Here is a 15,637-nt window from a genome sequence, read left to right on the forward strand (position 1 = left end):
TGACAACTCCCTTGTTTCTGTAGTTCACACCACCACACATAACTGCACAGCAGTATATGGCTTGGTGTGCAAAAGTTAGGCAAGTATGATTAAGTTTCAGATTTCTTCACATTTTAAGAATCCTACATATGTCACTTTGAATCAGTGGAGAAGACATCCAAGTGAACACAGATAGCGCAGGGCTGAAAGATGCAAGACCTTTTGGGATCCCTTTGCCGTAATGTTGACTGAGATGAAAGCCTACTGCATTCACTCCTCCACAGTATCATTCAGTGGGTTTGTTTGGTTTGGTTACCTTGGAATCCGTGTTCCTCAATGACGCGCCGGCCTCTACCAAGAGCTGGCAGATACCACGATGGCGCTGGCAGGCTGCCTTGTGCAATGCTGTCTCACCCCTGTGCATGTAACAGAGAAGACTATCAATAAGAACTATTATATACCAATTAATTACTTTTGCCATTTTAGTACAGCTAACACATACATATTTTTCTTGATTAACTCTTAGGCACCCTAGTGCATCCACAGCTAGTACCAATGGTTTGAAAGATTCCCTTTTTATTACTATTTACATGCTTAGAGCTATGCATAGCATATTAAGTTCTCATTCAGACTACAGTTCCATTTTAAACCAACTATGAGATTTTTTTTTTGCCTGCCTATTTGAATGACTTCCATTGCCAGGCAGTTGGTGGTGAGCTTCTCCTCCTCCCATTTTACTTTCTACTCAGTTTCAACAATAAGATACCCCTTCAATCGGGATGAGTTTTTTAAAGTTTGCAATCTGAAATTAACATTATCTCATGCAGTTCTGTAGATTCTGGGCCTGAGTGACTTCTAGTCAGGACAGTCTCTTTCAAATCATCCCTGAAGATGCGTGTTCTGTCGAATTCTCAGTATTACAGTTTCAAATAAATACATTTTGAGAGTCGCCCTTCTGTTGGAGCTTTGGTACAAGTCCAAGGAAAAGTAAATAGCAGGATTGCTGTGATGCAAGTGGCCTTTCTCAGCACTGGAAAGACAAAAACCCACTTTCTGATGGAAACTCATTGGACTGAGGATCTCATAAACTTATCAGCATTTGAACATATTGCATAGAGATGACATTGTGTATGGATTTATCTTTCAATATTTGGAGATCATTTATAGATTAAATGGAGATTTGTCAGCAATATTTTTGTTATTTTTGTTTCTTTTTTTGCACAAATAAATAAAATTTTAATTTTTTTAAAAAAGTTGGCATGCTCAGCAAGATGTCCAAAAACCTGTAATTAAAAAAAAAAACACCTCCCATCCTGGTGCTACAGCCCTGACAAGGACAGAGGGGTGGGGGGGACGACAAATTGTGCTTCTCCTGGATGAAAGGGAACGATGCTGGTAGAGGCTCAGCACAACTCAAGAATTGCTTTATCTCCCAACTATCAGCCAATTTTGCATTGTACACAGTAGCTGGAGCTCCAGAATTGCTTGTGCACACTTCTGGCCATCACTCTAACCCATTCCAAGTCCCTCACTGTATTGGGAAGTGCCTGGCAAAATAGTCTTTTATAATTGGTATATTTGCTGGAAGGGTTTATTCCTTTCTTTTCCTGCTAAGTCTAAGAAGCAATCTAAAAGGAACCAGCAGCTACCCATTAATCAGCCTAACTACTATTGGTTTAGCAGGAAAGATGGTAACAGAATGGAATTCTTGGCTTTCAGCGCCTGTTTGATGAGCTTGAAATGGGGCTGAATATATTAGCCAGCAGTGTGGTGATTTATTTGCTTTATCACATTATATCTTTTCTTTCTTTCATTAAGGAACCAAAGGCTTCCTAAGTGGTCTCCCATCCAGACATTGATCAGATTTAGACCTGCTTAGTTTCAGCAAGGAACCTGCACTATGTATCCTCCAACCATTTCCTGGGTATTCTGTCTTTCTGAATTCTTTAATGTATGAGCAGATAAAGAAGCTCTTTATCAGATGATTGATATGAAGAGGTTCTGGATAGAGTATGCAAAATCTCACTTGAGAATATGGAGTCCATCAAGGAGAGTTTGGCAATCAAACCACGATACCTACCTATGCACAATGGCCAATAACAACAACAGTTTCTCAAGACTGGCAAAATTTCACATATCCAGCTTCACAACTCACAATGTAGGAGCCCCATGGTGCAGAGTGGTAAGCTGCAGTACTGCAGCCCGAGCTCTGCTCATGACCTGAGTTCGATCCTGGCAGAAGCTGGGTTCAGGTAGCCAGCTCAAGGTTGACTCAGCCTTCCATCCTTCCGAGGTTGGTAAAAAGAGTACCCAGTTTCCTGAGGGTAAAGTATAGATGACTGGGGAAGGCAATGGCCAACCACCCCATAAAAAGTCTGCCAAGAAAACATCATGATGCGATGTCCCCCCATGGGTCAGTAATGACTCGGCGCTTGCACAGGGGACTACCTTTACCTTCCTACCTAATCCACAACCACAGACCGAGACAACTTTTTCAGTGCGGAATTAATTAGTTTTATTTTTTAAAACATCATCAGCACCTTCTTCTCTTCATTTGAGAGGAAATACTGGTGGCACTGAACTGGGGAGGAAAACAGTGGAGAACTAGAGTAGAGGAAAGGTGACTGATTAATACAAAGAACACGCCAATGTGGTATAGTGGTTAGAGTGTCAGACAAATGCTTATGGAAAAAAACATTGATTCTAATCCATACCTGCAATAATTACTATGGATTAGAATCAGAATTTCTTCCCTAAATATTCCTCAAAAGGATGGGACTGTGAAGGAAAGTGGATGATTAAAGGATATTAGAGGAAACTAATCTGCATTCAGATGACATCACTATCTAGGGTTTGATTTCATGTTGAGAAAAGAAGGTGATTACCATTTGTAGAATCTATCAAGAGTGCCATTTTGTTTGTTTATTTGATGCTGGGTTGATTATTTTGGTGGTGGGAAATACCAAGAGAATACAAATGCACATAAGTGGAAGTAAGCCAGAAGGAAACCAATAAAAGAAATGGAAGCCAATGGGTAGGGACTTACGTTTCACTCTCTGCCATATCCAGTAACTCTGAAGGGCCTGTTAAAGAAAGCAAGACAGGTTACACGATGTTCCTTCTGCTCAGCACCTCATGGTGGAATCAAATGTGATGACATGGTGAGGATTGGAAGTTCCATACGGTGAGTCATCATTACTAGGTGCAAAATTCTGGACTGGATAATACATCCACAGATTGCTCCCCTATATACGGTAAAAAGTTGGGGTGCGGGCAAAAGTTCACCTTTACCAGTCTGCTTATGTGGTCTTCTCCCTCATCTGACACCATGAGGTGTCCAGGAGAGGACATAATATTTGTACAGGACTTATACATATACAGTTTGATATATGTAGGCCTATTTAATGTAGTTGCTACCCCAGATAAAATCAAGAAATTGACCGCATAATCTGAGCCTATACATGCTGAACTGTACAAGCATAGGATCTATTCAAACATTATGCCATCATACGAATGCTTGGATGCATGAAAGGTACCAGGTGGGCAAGAAGGTAAGACCCATTATTGTCTGACCCCACTACCACCACTTCACAGAAGGGAGCGGGACATAACATATAAGGTTGCCAAATTTGGCTGGTTGGCAATGAAGAACAGGAGATTGTTCATTTCTAAATAAGGTCTTGTATATGGTTTTATGATATCTGGTTTTATGATATACTAAATTCTAAATTTAAACTTTTTAATGTAATGTAATATAAGGCAATTTAATTTATTATTCTACTGATGTCCCTTTTAAATTGAACGCTCTACTTTTACTCTTGTAATACCCTTGCTGGTCTAGGACCATAATACATTTGAATTTGAATTTGCAAAATTGGTAGATATATTATCTGATGTACCCTGCACAATTAGTCACAGAGTGTTGGTGCAGTGGCTAGAGTGGCAGAATATGACTCCAATACCCCAAGTAGCCACGTGTCATACCCTGCCATGAAAACCACTGGATGGCCATGCCAGTTAATCGCTCTCTCAGCCTTATGTACATCATCAGGCCATTGTGATGGGGAAAGGGAGAAGGGGAAAACATTTTCAGCTTTTGAAAGAAAGGCAGAATAAAAATGTGACAGACGAGTGGAGAGTTATGGGACAGATGACTAGAAATATGTATGGGTTAGATGGGTAGAAGGATGGAAAGACATATAGAGAGATAGAAATATGGGCTGGACGGATGGACAGATGGAAAGGGGGGGGAGTATATACATGGATATGTAGAGAGATAATAGTTTGATACATTCACTGTACTTTATGGAGATAGATTAGTATACTGAAATGCTTGCATGACTTTTTATCCAGAGTTGCCACTAAATTTTACCCAGATGAAAAATCTGGGTTAATTTGGAGGGCCCGATCTTTGTAAATTCCAAAAGATGATTTATTATTATTATTATTATTATTATTATTATTAATAATAATAATACTAGTAGTAGTAGTAGTAGTAGTAGTAGTAGTAGTAGTAGTGGTAGTAATTTTACAGTGCAATCCAAAGCAGAGGTAAACCCTTCTGATCCCGTTGACGTCAATGGATTTAGAAGAGTGTAAACTGTTTCGAATTCCACTGTTAGTAGTTTAATTCCCCAGGGAAGATCTGGATTGAAATCTGATGTAAATGAATGTATTCTTCATGCAAAATACATGTAGGAATCTTCTGCAAATTTAAAAATCAATAATCCGGTTTAGCAAAATTTCCTAGAGATGCGATTCAACTTGTTTGCATTTACCTAATAACTTCACTTTAAAAGGATGTAGAAATACTGTTTTGCTCTCCTCTTTTTTCAAAGAGCCTGAGATGCTTTCCTAAGAATTCTAGGAATGGAATTCAGTACTGTACCTTGACCTTTGATGTTTCCTTGGGTAGGGGGGAGAGACAGCCTTGATTTTGAGGCATGCCCTTTCTTACTCAGAAACATGCTCCCCTGGCATCATCACATGCTCCTACTTCTCTCCAGTTCTCCACCCTCCTCTTATACACCTCTTTTATCTCAGTCTCCCTGGTGCTGCCAGCCGACCCTTCCAAATCTCCCTCTGGCGCAGGACAAAAGCCACACAGATGTGGGAAAGGCTGGCACTGGGCAAGCTAATGGCATCATCATCCTGCCACAGCAGGGAGCTGGCTTGTTTTACTAAGGGACGAGAAGAAAAAGAAAGAAAAGTAGAATGAGAAACAGAGTGCAAAATAACCCAATAGAAATCCGGAAGGGAAATGCATGAGTGAGATTTCTATCAGGGAAAACAGTGGGGAAGAAAAAAATAAAAATAAATAAGAGAGAGAAATGTGCAGGAAGGTGGAGATATAAATAAAAGGCTTGGGGGGGGGAATAAACAGAGAATAGTGGGGGCATTCCCAGTCGAAAAGAGCCAAAAATGCTAAACACATTGGGGAGGATGCCCTGTGGGGACCTCTTTCTCCCCATACTGTCTCCAAGAGCCTGTTTGTCTCTAGTTATTAACTATTTACACCCCTTCCTTTTTATCTACACTAAACACACTCACAGGTGGTTCTACAAGGAAGTCAAGCAGCTCCAGTGTATAGGACAGTGAGAGGGAGGGAGGAAGACAGAAGGCAGATGGGCAAACTTCCGCAGAGCTTGCAAGGAGATACAGGATAAATGAAAAGGACCACATTTCAAGGGAATTTCCAAACAATATGACACCTTCTCATTTAAGTGTGCTTTTAGGCACACTTTCTATATTTTCCTGAGGCTACCTTGGTTCTGCCTTGTTATTATATTCATCAAGCAATGGGTTATTATTGAAGAACATGTATTTCCTGCAATATATCAAAAGGTTCTGTTGGAGAATGTTGGCAGCATTCAAACGTATTTATGCAACAAATGGATTAATCTTTAAGTCCTTAGTAGCCAGAGTACTAATGAATGAACACTTCTGTAATAAGTTGAAAGCCCTAGTTCTTTCATGTGCACACACAACTAAGTCATCATGATTAACTACATTCCTGAAATTCATATCTGGAGAGCATATCATGGCAAAGTCACCCTGTCCCCAGGTATGATGGCAGCTATGCACACAACTCCAGTGACATTTAGGCTCAGATAATAATAATAAAAATGAATACACTTTTAGATAGGCTAGTGCCCCACTCAGAGTGGTGAACAAAGTCAATGTCGTATTATCCCCACAATACAGCTAGGGTGTTGGGGGTGAAAGGAGTGGCCTAACCAAGGCAACCTGCTGAGCTCATGGCAGTAGTGGGATTCAAACCAGTGGAGTGCTGATTTGTAGCTCAACCACTTAACCACTATGCTACAACAGTTCTGGGCTCACTTCAACTCCAGTACTCCTGTTATCTAACCAATCATCTTTACTCCTTGTCTTCCTATTTCTCAAAACATCCCCTTGTAAAAGAGGGTGTCTGCTGGTGGAGAAGGCTTGTGACCATAATGGAGCCCTCATCTTGAGAGTCAGGCACGGTTTGGCCATGTGTTTGTGACATCACATTTGTTTTTGAACTAGTGCTCTGCAGGGCTGTTGCCCTCATCCTAGCTTGTGGGCCACCTCCCCTCCACTTCAACAGTTTCCTCCGCTTGGCAGCTGCCTCCTCATCCTCACTATGACAGTGGGCTAGGCTCCTGCTCACAAAGAAGGTGGTCCAGGCACACAAAGAAGTCGCTGGAAAGGCAGAGCTGGGGAAGAGTCTGTGGCTCAGTGGTAGAGCATCAGCTTGGTATCCAGAAGGTCCCAAGTTCAATCACCAGCATCTCCAGCTAAAAGGATCAGGTGGTAGGTGATGTGAAAGATAGTGTAGTGATCCGATTCAGTGTAAGGCATGTGTCTTTGCTCATTCCACTATTCCCTGGTTCACCTTCTTTGTGAGGAGGAGGAGGCACCAGCTGTGAGGAGAGCGGTACAGGTGCATATGCAGAAGTCACTTCATTCTGAGAAGTTGGCCACTGTGCTCCTGTGCTAATGCCCGAATTGCCCTCTTTATGAGGACGCAGCAAAGGTTGACGCCCCTTTTTCTGGTACAGGAACAGAAGCACCTGCCTCCTCATCTAAAAAAGTGAGGGGTTGCCGCTCTGCTCATGCCTGAATGATCCTCTTCATGAAGAGGAGGAGGCAGCCATTCCAAAGTGGCCCCTCACTCAGCCATCATGGTCGACCCAAAAGGATTATCTTGCTGAGCTGAAATGATAAAGTGTGTTGTGATATAGGAAGATGGTGTGATATGGGCTGGACATGACATGGGTTTCCAGGGCCATATTAAGTTTCCAGTCCACCTCTGTGAGAAACTGAGCATTCCAAAAAAAATAATTGTTTCCAGTCAGCTAAAGATGAGACCTCCACTGTTGCCGCAAGCCCGCCACATCAACCTTTTTTGCTGCCATCGTCTTTGTAAAGCTTTGGGAAAGGAGGGAATAGTGAAGAGAACTAGAGGAGATCTCCCTGAGTCTGCATTAGCAGTACTATGTGTTGGTGAACAGTCATGGGGGGGGGGGGGGAAGCCAAGGTTTTCTGGCAGTTCTCTAAGAAAGCTTGGGGAGGGGGCATGTTCATTAGAAGACAAGCAGGAAGAGCAGCTATCCCATCATTAGTCATAATCACCACTGTTTTTAATACAGTATGTGAAAATGTGAATTCTTAATCTATTTTTTCCTCCATGTGGTGCTCCCCAACTGCACAGAATGTTATATTTGAGAAGAGAGATGCCATTTCTATTTTAATCAACATGCATATGTTTACTGTACCATCAATATGCTCCGTGGGACTTCTTTTTTCATGGCAATATATGAAGTGTCATATCACTAAACATAAATCAACCTTTAGAAAGGGCCCTTCCTCCATTGCTGAAGTGGGCTGGCAATAACAACTGTCTCCTGCTCCAGTTAATTTCACTACCAAGGGACATTATGCCATCCTTTTTTAAAAGTCTACATGGAACTCATATGTTGATATGCACTCTTCTTCCCCTGTATAAAACAATAATTGCTTGGATTCCACTGCACATGTCTGCCGTCAGAAGGACAGCAATTAAGTGTGACTTCCTTGCCTCCTTCTTCCCACTGCAGCCCCCAATGTCCCCTTAAATGCTGCTCCTGGGGGACAGGAGGAGACCCCCCCCAGGAACCACATGAGGGAGGATTTGGCAAAATACCACCCACCTTTCTGCCAGCCGAAATCCTCCATAGGATCCAACATGTTCCTTCATGCATAAATTCCCCAGAATAATCAAACTCCATTTCACCGTGATGACCACAAGCAGACACCTCAGTGAGTCAGAGGTTGTTTACTCCATGCAAACCAGGATTTCAAACTGGGATTAAATGGAGGTTTGAAATACAGTTTTGTGTGGAGTAAACAAGCTTCAGTTCACTAAAGCACCTGCTTCTTCCATCTAACCCAACAAGTTGCTCAGAGCCAATAATGGCATTTGAATGCATAAAGGTTCCGGCCCACTCACTCACTCACTCACCATGCTCCAGGATGTATTTCACAATCTCACCATGACCAGTCTTGGCTGCATGGTGAAGCAAGGAACAATGGTCAGGGCCCTGGATTAACAGATTAGCTCCCTTTTTACAGCATTCTATGAACTGGAACATAAATGCGGAGAGAAAAGACAAAACACTGTGAATTCATTAGTTCCTTTCCCACAAGCGGCTAAAAACAAATGGCGCTGCTAAAGAAAAGGAATTATGCTAACAGACAAATACCAAAGGCCAAATACCAAAGCCTTTTCCTAATTAATTTCCATACAGGGAAGTTAACAACAGTTAGCAGTGAATGTGCTGAGCTTCTAGGTTCTGCTCTGCCGAAGGAATAGGGCATCCTAGCCATATCAATAGAGATGCTTTTGATCAACGATAGTGCCAATCTGGGATTAAGGAGTAGGCTTGTTTTGAACAAAGTTACATTCCTTCTTTAGCCTAAACAAGGGCCTAGGTTTGACTCAGGGATGTATTAAACAGGTGGGGCTTTCTTGAGTTAAATCCAAGCCCTTGTTCTGGACCATTCAAGGATTCCCAAGACTTCTGATGCAAGATTTAGTTACTTCCTTGTGACCTGTTTTTACACATACCTCTAATTACTTGGTTGCCACCAATTCTGCAATAGATTCTGTGCCCATCTGAGTAAGTGATGATACTTCCTGTACTACACATGTGATACATCTCCCAAGGAACCGATTGTTGTTCATGTGTAATGGTAAACACATTGTCAGAGGAACTACCTGGGCAGAAGGAAGACTTTACTCATAACTGATGAGCAACCAGCAAAGTGGAAGCAGCTACCATGCCACTAGAAGCACCTGGAAAGAGGGTGATTTACATAACTCTACAGATACTTGCACAAGGGAAAGAGAGGGTTAAACACTAGTCTAAGGGGCCGGGAGAGATATGAAAGCATCATTATGAAAGCACCAAATAGGGTGCATATTACACCAATATTGCGCGAGCTGCATTGGTTGCCAGTGGAGTATCGAATCAGGTTCAAGGTCTTGGTATTGACCTATAAGGCCCTGTGCAGACTGGGGCCAGAGTACCTGAGGAACCATCTCTCCCCATATATTCCCCAGAGGACCCTCCAATCAGGAGAAAACAAATTGTTATCAGTCCCTGGCTCCGAGGCCCGCCTGGGCTCGACTAGAGCCAGAGCTTTCTCAGTCCTGGCTCCTACCTGGTGGAATGCTCTGTCTACCGAGACCAGGGCCCAGCAGGATCTACTATCTTTCCATCGGGCCTGTAAGACAGAGTTGTTCCACCAGGCTTATGGCAGAGGCTGGACCTCCACTGGCTGGAGGATACAACATCTACTCCCCTCCCTATGAGAGCTGCCCACCACTGTTCTTAAGCTGCTGCTATGTTCAACTGCACTGTTGCACTATTTGTAATTACCAGTATTGCCACCATCAAAAAAAAGAGTGGAGCCAAAAATGACTAAGTATCAACTCATACAACCCAGTTGGTATCTTGAGAACATGGGCTGATAAAACCTGCTTGCAACAAAATTGTGGTATTATTGCTTCCTTACAGTTAGTGCAGATCTCCTAAAAGTAGATCAGACAGTGGCACAAAAAGTTGTAAAATGGTCTCATCCTGAAGCATCTCTTTACCATCACCCCCACCCAAACTTGGTTTCACATTTGTTTGACTTGCACAAACATTGGGCACGGGCATGAGTTCTGCCCATGCTGAGTCCAGTTCTATGCAAGTATCATTACATGAGGTCTTTTGAAGCCACTCTGGAATCAACATGTGTTTCCTGTTTACCTTCTTTTCATATTTTTTAACTTTTTTTTATAACAACAGTTTTTGTTCCCTACTTGTTGCTATTGGTTTTGCGGATTCAGTGGTATCATGTACACATGTTACGTATATGTCCAATAATAATTTGTAAAATAGAGGCACTTTGTCTAAGGCTGACTGATTGTTGATGAATAACAACTCAAATTTTTATGAGAAAAAAAATTGGTTCAAAGGAACAGAAAACAGCACAGAAATAAAAGAACTGTTAATTTGGTTTGCATAAAGGAAAAGCAAAAGTTACTTAGCTGGCCACATGAATAAACTCTTATCTTGCACAGAACTTTAGGGTTGATCTACCGATTCAGAAAAATAATGTGATGGCCTCATGACTGGGGACAGATTGGGCGTTTAATAAAGCTGCAGCTGTGGGAGATACCTGGAGAAGTCCGTAGCCACACTCTTCAGCCACCTGGCAGAGGGCAAAGACTTGTCCTCTGCTGCTGCAGCAGATAGAACTAGACCGAAGGGGCTGAGGTTACAAGAAGTTACAACTTCCTTCCCTATGGTCGTTTGTCAGGGGAAACAATTCTACTCCCTTGGGGGGCTCTTTCACTGGAATACTCTTTCTTGCATTCAGAAGAGGGTTGGTTTAGATGGCCTCTAAGATATCTTCCAGCATTAGAACTTAATGGCCACATCTCATAATGTGAGTAAAAGCCTGCATAAATAAATGTTTTCCACATAAATATTTCTTATGGCTAACTTGCCAGGATTAAAAGTTGTACCTAATCTCCTCCTTCACCACCACCACCACCAAAATCTTATACGTCACTTTTCTAGACAAATAATTGCCTACTCAGAGCAGTGGATATAGTCAGTGTTATTATTATCCCCACAATATGGCTGGAGAGTTGGGGCTGAGAGGCGCAGCTTACCCAATGCCATCTGCTGAGCTCGTGGCAGTAGAAGGATTCAAACCAGCAGAGTGCTAATTTGCAACCCAACCACTTAACCACTATGCTACAGCAGTCCCTTCATGTACTAATTTTGTGTATGCAGCCTCTTATGCAGTGGATCATTCAAATATATGCCCCACATCTTCACAACCACAAGCATTCTGAAAAATCCAAGCCCTGTACAAGATGTAGTTTTCTCCTGTACGGGTTCATTGACTTTTAGATTACAGCAAAAGGACCAATACATTGGGGGGTTTAGCATGTTCCATCCTGACAGTATAGTCCTGATTGTATAGTTCATTTTTTAAAAAATAACATGGTGATTGCGCTTTGTGTTAGCTAGCTGTTGCTGTACCCGGAGGAAAACTGGTGTCTTACTGGAAAGGAGGCACCAGAGCTTTAGTAAATAAATCGATAACTGATGTATTGTCGAAGGCTTTCACGGCCGGAGAACGATGGTTGTTGTGGGTTTTCCGGGCTGTATTGCCGTGGTCTTGGCATTGTAGTTCCTGACGTTTCGCCAGCAGCTGTGGCTGGCATCTTCAGAGGTGTAGCACCAAAAGACAGAGATCTCTCAGTGTAAAAGCCTGCATAAATAAATGTTTTCCACATAAATATTTCTTATGGCTAACTTGCCAGGATTAAAAGTTGTACCTAATCTCCTCCTTAACCACCACCACCACCACCACACTGAGACACTGAGAGATCTCTGCCTTTTGGTGCTACACCTCTGAAGATGCCAGCCACAGCTGCTGGCGAAACGTCAGGAACTACAATGCCAAGACCACGGCAATACAGCCCAGAAAACCCACAACAACCAAATCGATAACTGTTCAGAAACCCAGAGCAGCCTGGGCTCCACGTCCATTCTTGACTGCTGTTACCTAAGGGCCAAACGTCTTGGAGGTGTATGTCAAAAGTAAACAGCTAGAGTAATAGAGCTGTCGCCATTATAAATGGCCAAAAGAAGCCTTAAGTAGATAATATTGCAGTCATTTATCAAAAAACTCAAGCTCAGGTACATGTTCACAGATCACCAATCCTGTCATCTCAATCCTGCTAGAGGTCATTAGCACATGGAGACAGATTTAAGTGCATGTATCCAAAGCTGGGAGTAGAATCAGACTTGAACCCCCTATTCTGATGGCTATTATGATGTATCTAATGGGGGCAGCTGGTAAATGCACATTGTGATGACATTCTCACAATTCTCCACACCTAACCTTCTCTGCAGAATCCTTAACATAGTAAGTGACCCTGTAGAGAGATAAGCAGTTGATGTAACCCAGAATCAATTCCTGTGTATGCAGCTGGAAAATGTGCTGCTGCAATTGTGGAAATTGAAAGCAGGATGCCTCAGTAGTACCCATGGGTGGCACAGGTGATAAGTTACATTTGTCACAAAAATAATCCCCATGGAGAGCTGGGGTACATGGAAGATATGTTGGATGCCTAAAGGGGCCTTACTTCACTTATTACATGTCCCTAACTATCAGGGCTGGTGCCACCATTGAGGCAGTGAGGTGGGTGCCGTGGGCACTGGAGGGGGCGCCGGACAGTGTGCTGGGGGTGGAGGTGCATGCTACGGAGCTGGCATGCCTGCTCCACAGCTGCCGCAGCTGGCCAGCCCCATGTTGCCGCCGCCGCCGCTACCACACACCCCTGGCTGGGTGCAGCAGCCGCAGGCCAGGCATGGCAGGCATCCAGAGCAGTGTGAGGAGTGCGGGCAGCCTCCACACACCGCCCCAGCCACCCACCGGCCAATGGGCCCGGCTTTGCTGCGTGATGATGTCGTCATGTGGTGACGTCATCATGCAGGCCGGGGCGTGCGTGCGCACTGCATGCACATGGGGGTGGCCGCGGGCGCCAGAAGCCCTGGCGCCACCCCTGCTAATTATACAAAACTGAACATTACTGATGAGAAGATCTCTGGGTAGAATAAAAAATATATAATCATTAAAAAATAAATACATCAAACATCAATCAACCAATTATGTCACTGATTCCATGACCAGAAATCGGTAACCTTTTATTAGGGCTTTCTACTACTGAAAAACAAGAGACATCAACTTCACAATAAAAGAAGTAAAAAAATCCTTTCCTATTTCCACACTGACAAGTTAAAGACAAATACAGGAGGACTTGGAGTTCCTAGACCTGCTTAATATCTGAAATGCATTCCCTGCAAATACTGACATTGCAGTGAAGTGCAGAGGGGAACAGACTGGTCATGATGAACCATATCAAGAAATGATCAGCCATGGTGCCTGTTACTTATTCTGTTAGACACTCACATCTATACTGGCTGATTAGAAGGTGTGGTATTGTTAAAACTAGTGTCTTGGGGTAGCTGTGATTGCTTAGTATGTAGCCATTAGTAAATTCTTCAGCTATATCTTGGTCTACCTCAGGCGTTGGATTGCTCTATAATTATATGGATCAAGTCTTACTCCAGTGATGTGCATATTCAGAAGCAGCAATGAAAGATAGGGATAGAGAGGGATCAAACTCTAAATAGGCCCAAATGGTGGGAATTCACTCATTGCTCATTTCAATGCCACTGGAGTGTTGCACTTCTTATTTTATTGTGTGCTCTTGAGTTCTGGACGTGATGCTAATTGGCTTTTGGCTGTCTTTATCTCAGCATAGTTATCATTTAGAGTAGGGGTCCCCAACCTTTTTGAGCCTGTAGGCACATTTGGAATTCTGATACAGTGTAGCGGGCACAGCCACAAAATGGCTGCCGCAAAATGGCTGCTGCAGGAGATAGAACCAGCCACAAAATGGTTGCTACTTTACTTTCCGTTACACAGTGAAGTTCCTTGTGTTAGGGAAGTAGTTTCTGCCAAAGCAATGTTTTTAAAAATCTGCACAGCCCATCAATACTCCAATGGCCAATCAGAAGCCATGCTTTGCAAAAGCCCCACCTGGCCCCACCTAATTGGTGGGCACAAAGAAAGGTGTTGGTGGGCACAATTGGCACCACATCGGGGGCCCCTGATTTAAAGCTTGAATTAAAGTAACAAACTGCCATTATATAGAACTACACATTGATAAATAAGACACAAGAATTTCTTCTACTTACTTTTAGGAAATCACCAGCTATTACGGACTGTAAAAGTGCTGAAAAGGACAAAAAAGGGGAATTAGTATTAACGGTGTTTATTTGGACCAATGAGCTTGTGCTATTTGACTGTGTTAAAAAAAATAAGATTCTTATGCAAGGTGCTGGTATTTTAGATCTATGGTTTTTCTACCTAACAAACTGACAGAAGTAGATCCAGGCATTTCCAGCTTTGACAACATTTTTGCATCTGAGGCTTAAAACAGGTTATATTTAAATCAACTTATAAAAATAAACACAAAACCAACTAGAGTAGACATCCGTCTCTTCTATAACCCATTTTGCACTTGAAACTTTCACATGGATCACATATTTAATTAAAAAGAAAAGAGTTCAGTAGCACCTTTAAGACTAACCAACTTTACTGTAGCCTAAGCTTTCGAGAACCACAGTTCTCTTCATCAGATGCATGGAGGGTAAGAAGAAACTGGCCACCACCTATATATATATATGACCAGTTTCTTCTTACCCTCCATGCATCTGATGAAGAGAACTATGGTTCTCGAAAGCTTAGGCTACAGTAAAGTTGGTTAGTCTTAAAGGTGCTACTGGACTCTTTACTATTTTGCTACTACAGACTAACATAGGTAACTCCTCTGGATATTTAATTAAAGAAGCTCAAAGTTGCTTTTTTGTTTCATTTTTGAAAACTATTTCAGACACCTTCACTGTGTTGATCCAACTAGCAGCACAAAAACGCATACATACATACATACAAAGCAACCGAAACAATAGTTCTTCTTGGACTAATTCATGGTTGGACATGTCGTTCAGCCATGGTAAAAATTTAAGCCTATAAACATGCGAAGGAATACATGGATTATGAATTGTGAAGTCTTGCTGGCGCAAGGGGGAAATCCAGAGTAAACATCCAATTGGTATTTTAAGGGAAAAAACTAAACTGCCAGTCATCCTCAATATTATTGACTATGCAGAATATGTGTAAGTTACAGAACAGATAATGTGAAATAGAAAAATCTAAAGGTAAAATTTTATATACTAAATAAAGAGTGAAATCAAATGTGATGAGACAGGGCACTGCACAGTTTTTATCAATGGGAGTACTATAGGGGACTGCAGTTTCAGCAATATTTGCATCAGTCTTTCATAGAAGAAATTAATGACTGATAGATCAAATGCCGAAAAAAATGTTAAACCAGCATTTTCATGGATGATCATACCATTAAGGTATGCTGTGACATCTGAGATTCCCTCTGTGCCCTCCCTCACATAATCCAGACCAAACACAAGCATTAATGTTAGCAGTAGCTGATATTAATAGTGTACCATTTCCGTGCCTCCCCCCCTCAAGTCAAGCT

General features: G+C 42.3%; 1 protein-coding gene across 2 annotated transcripts in view; it reads right to left on the bottom strand.

The window, feature by feature from the left end:
• Positions 1–15,637, bottom strand: part of DGKI (diacylglycerol kinase iota) — a 335,998-nt gene that overhangs the window by 4,815 nt on the left and 315,546 nt on the right. For both annotated transcript variants that reach the window (XM_054988623.1, XM_054988624.1), the window contains 4 exons: positions 14,280–14,317; positions 8,468–8,588; positions 3,026–3,062; positions 296–395 (listed from right to left, as the gene is read on the bottom strand). In XM_054988623.1, coding sequence (XP_054844598.1) covers positions 296–395; positions 3,026–3,062; positions 8,468–8,588; positions 14,280–14,317 — 296 coding nt within the window. The remainder of the gene's footprint in view (positions 1–295; positions 396–3,025; positions 3,063–8,467; positions 8,589–14,279; positions 14,318–15,637) is intronic.

The sequence above is a fragment of the Eublepharis macularius genome, chromosome 9, assembly GCF_028583425.1.
Source record: "Eublepharis macularius isolate TG4126 chromosome 9, MPM_Emac_v1.0, whole genome shotgun sequence".
NCBI lineage: Eukaryota > Metazoa > Chordata > Lepidosauria > Squamata > Eublepharidae > Eublepharis > Eublepharis macularius.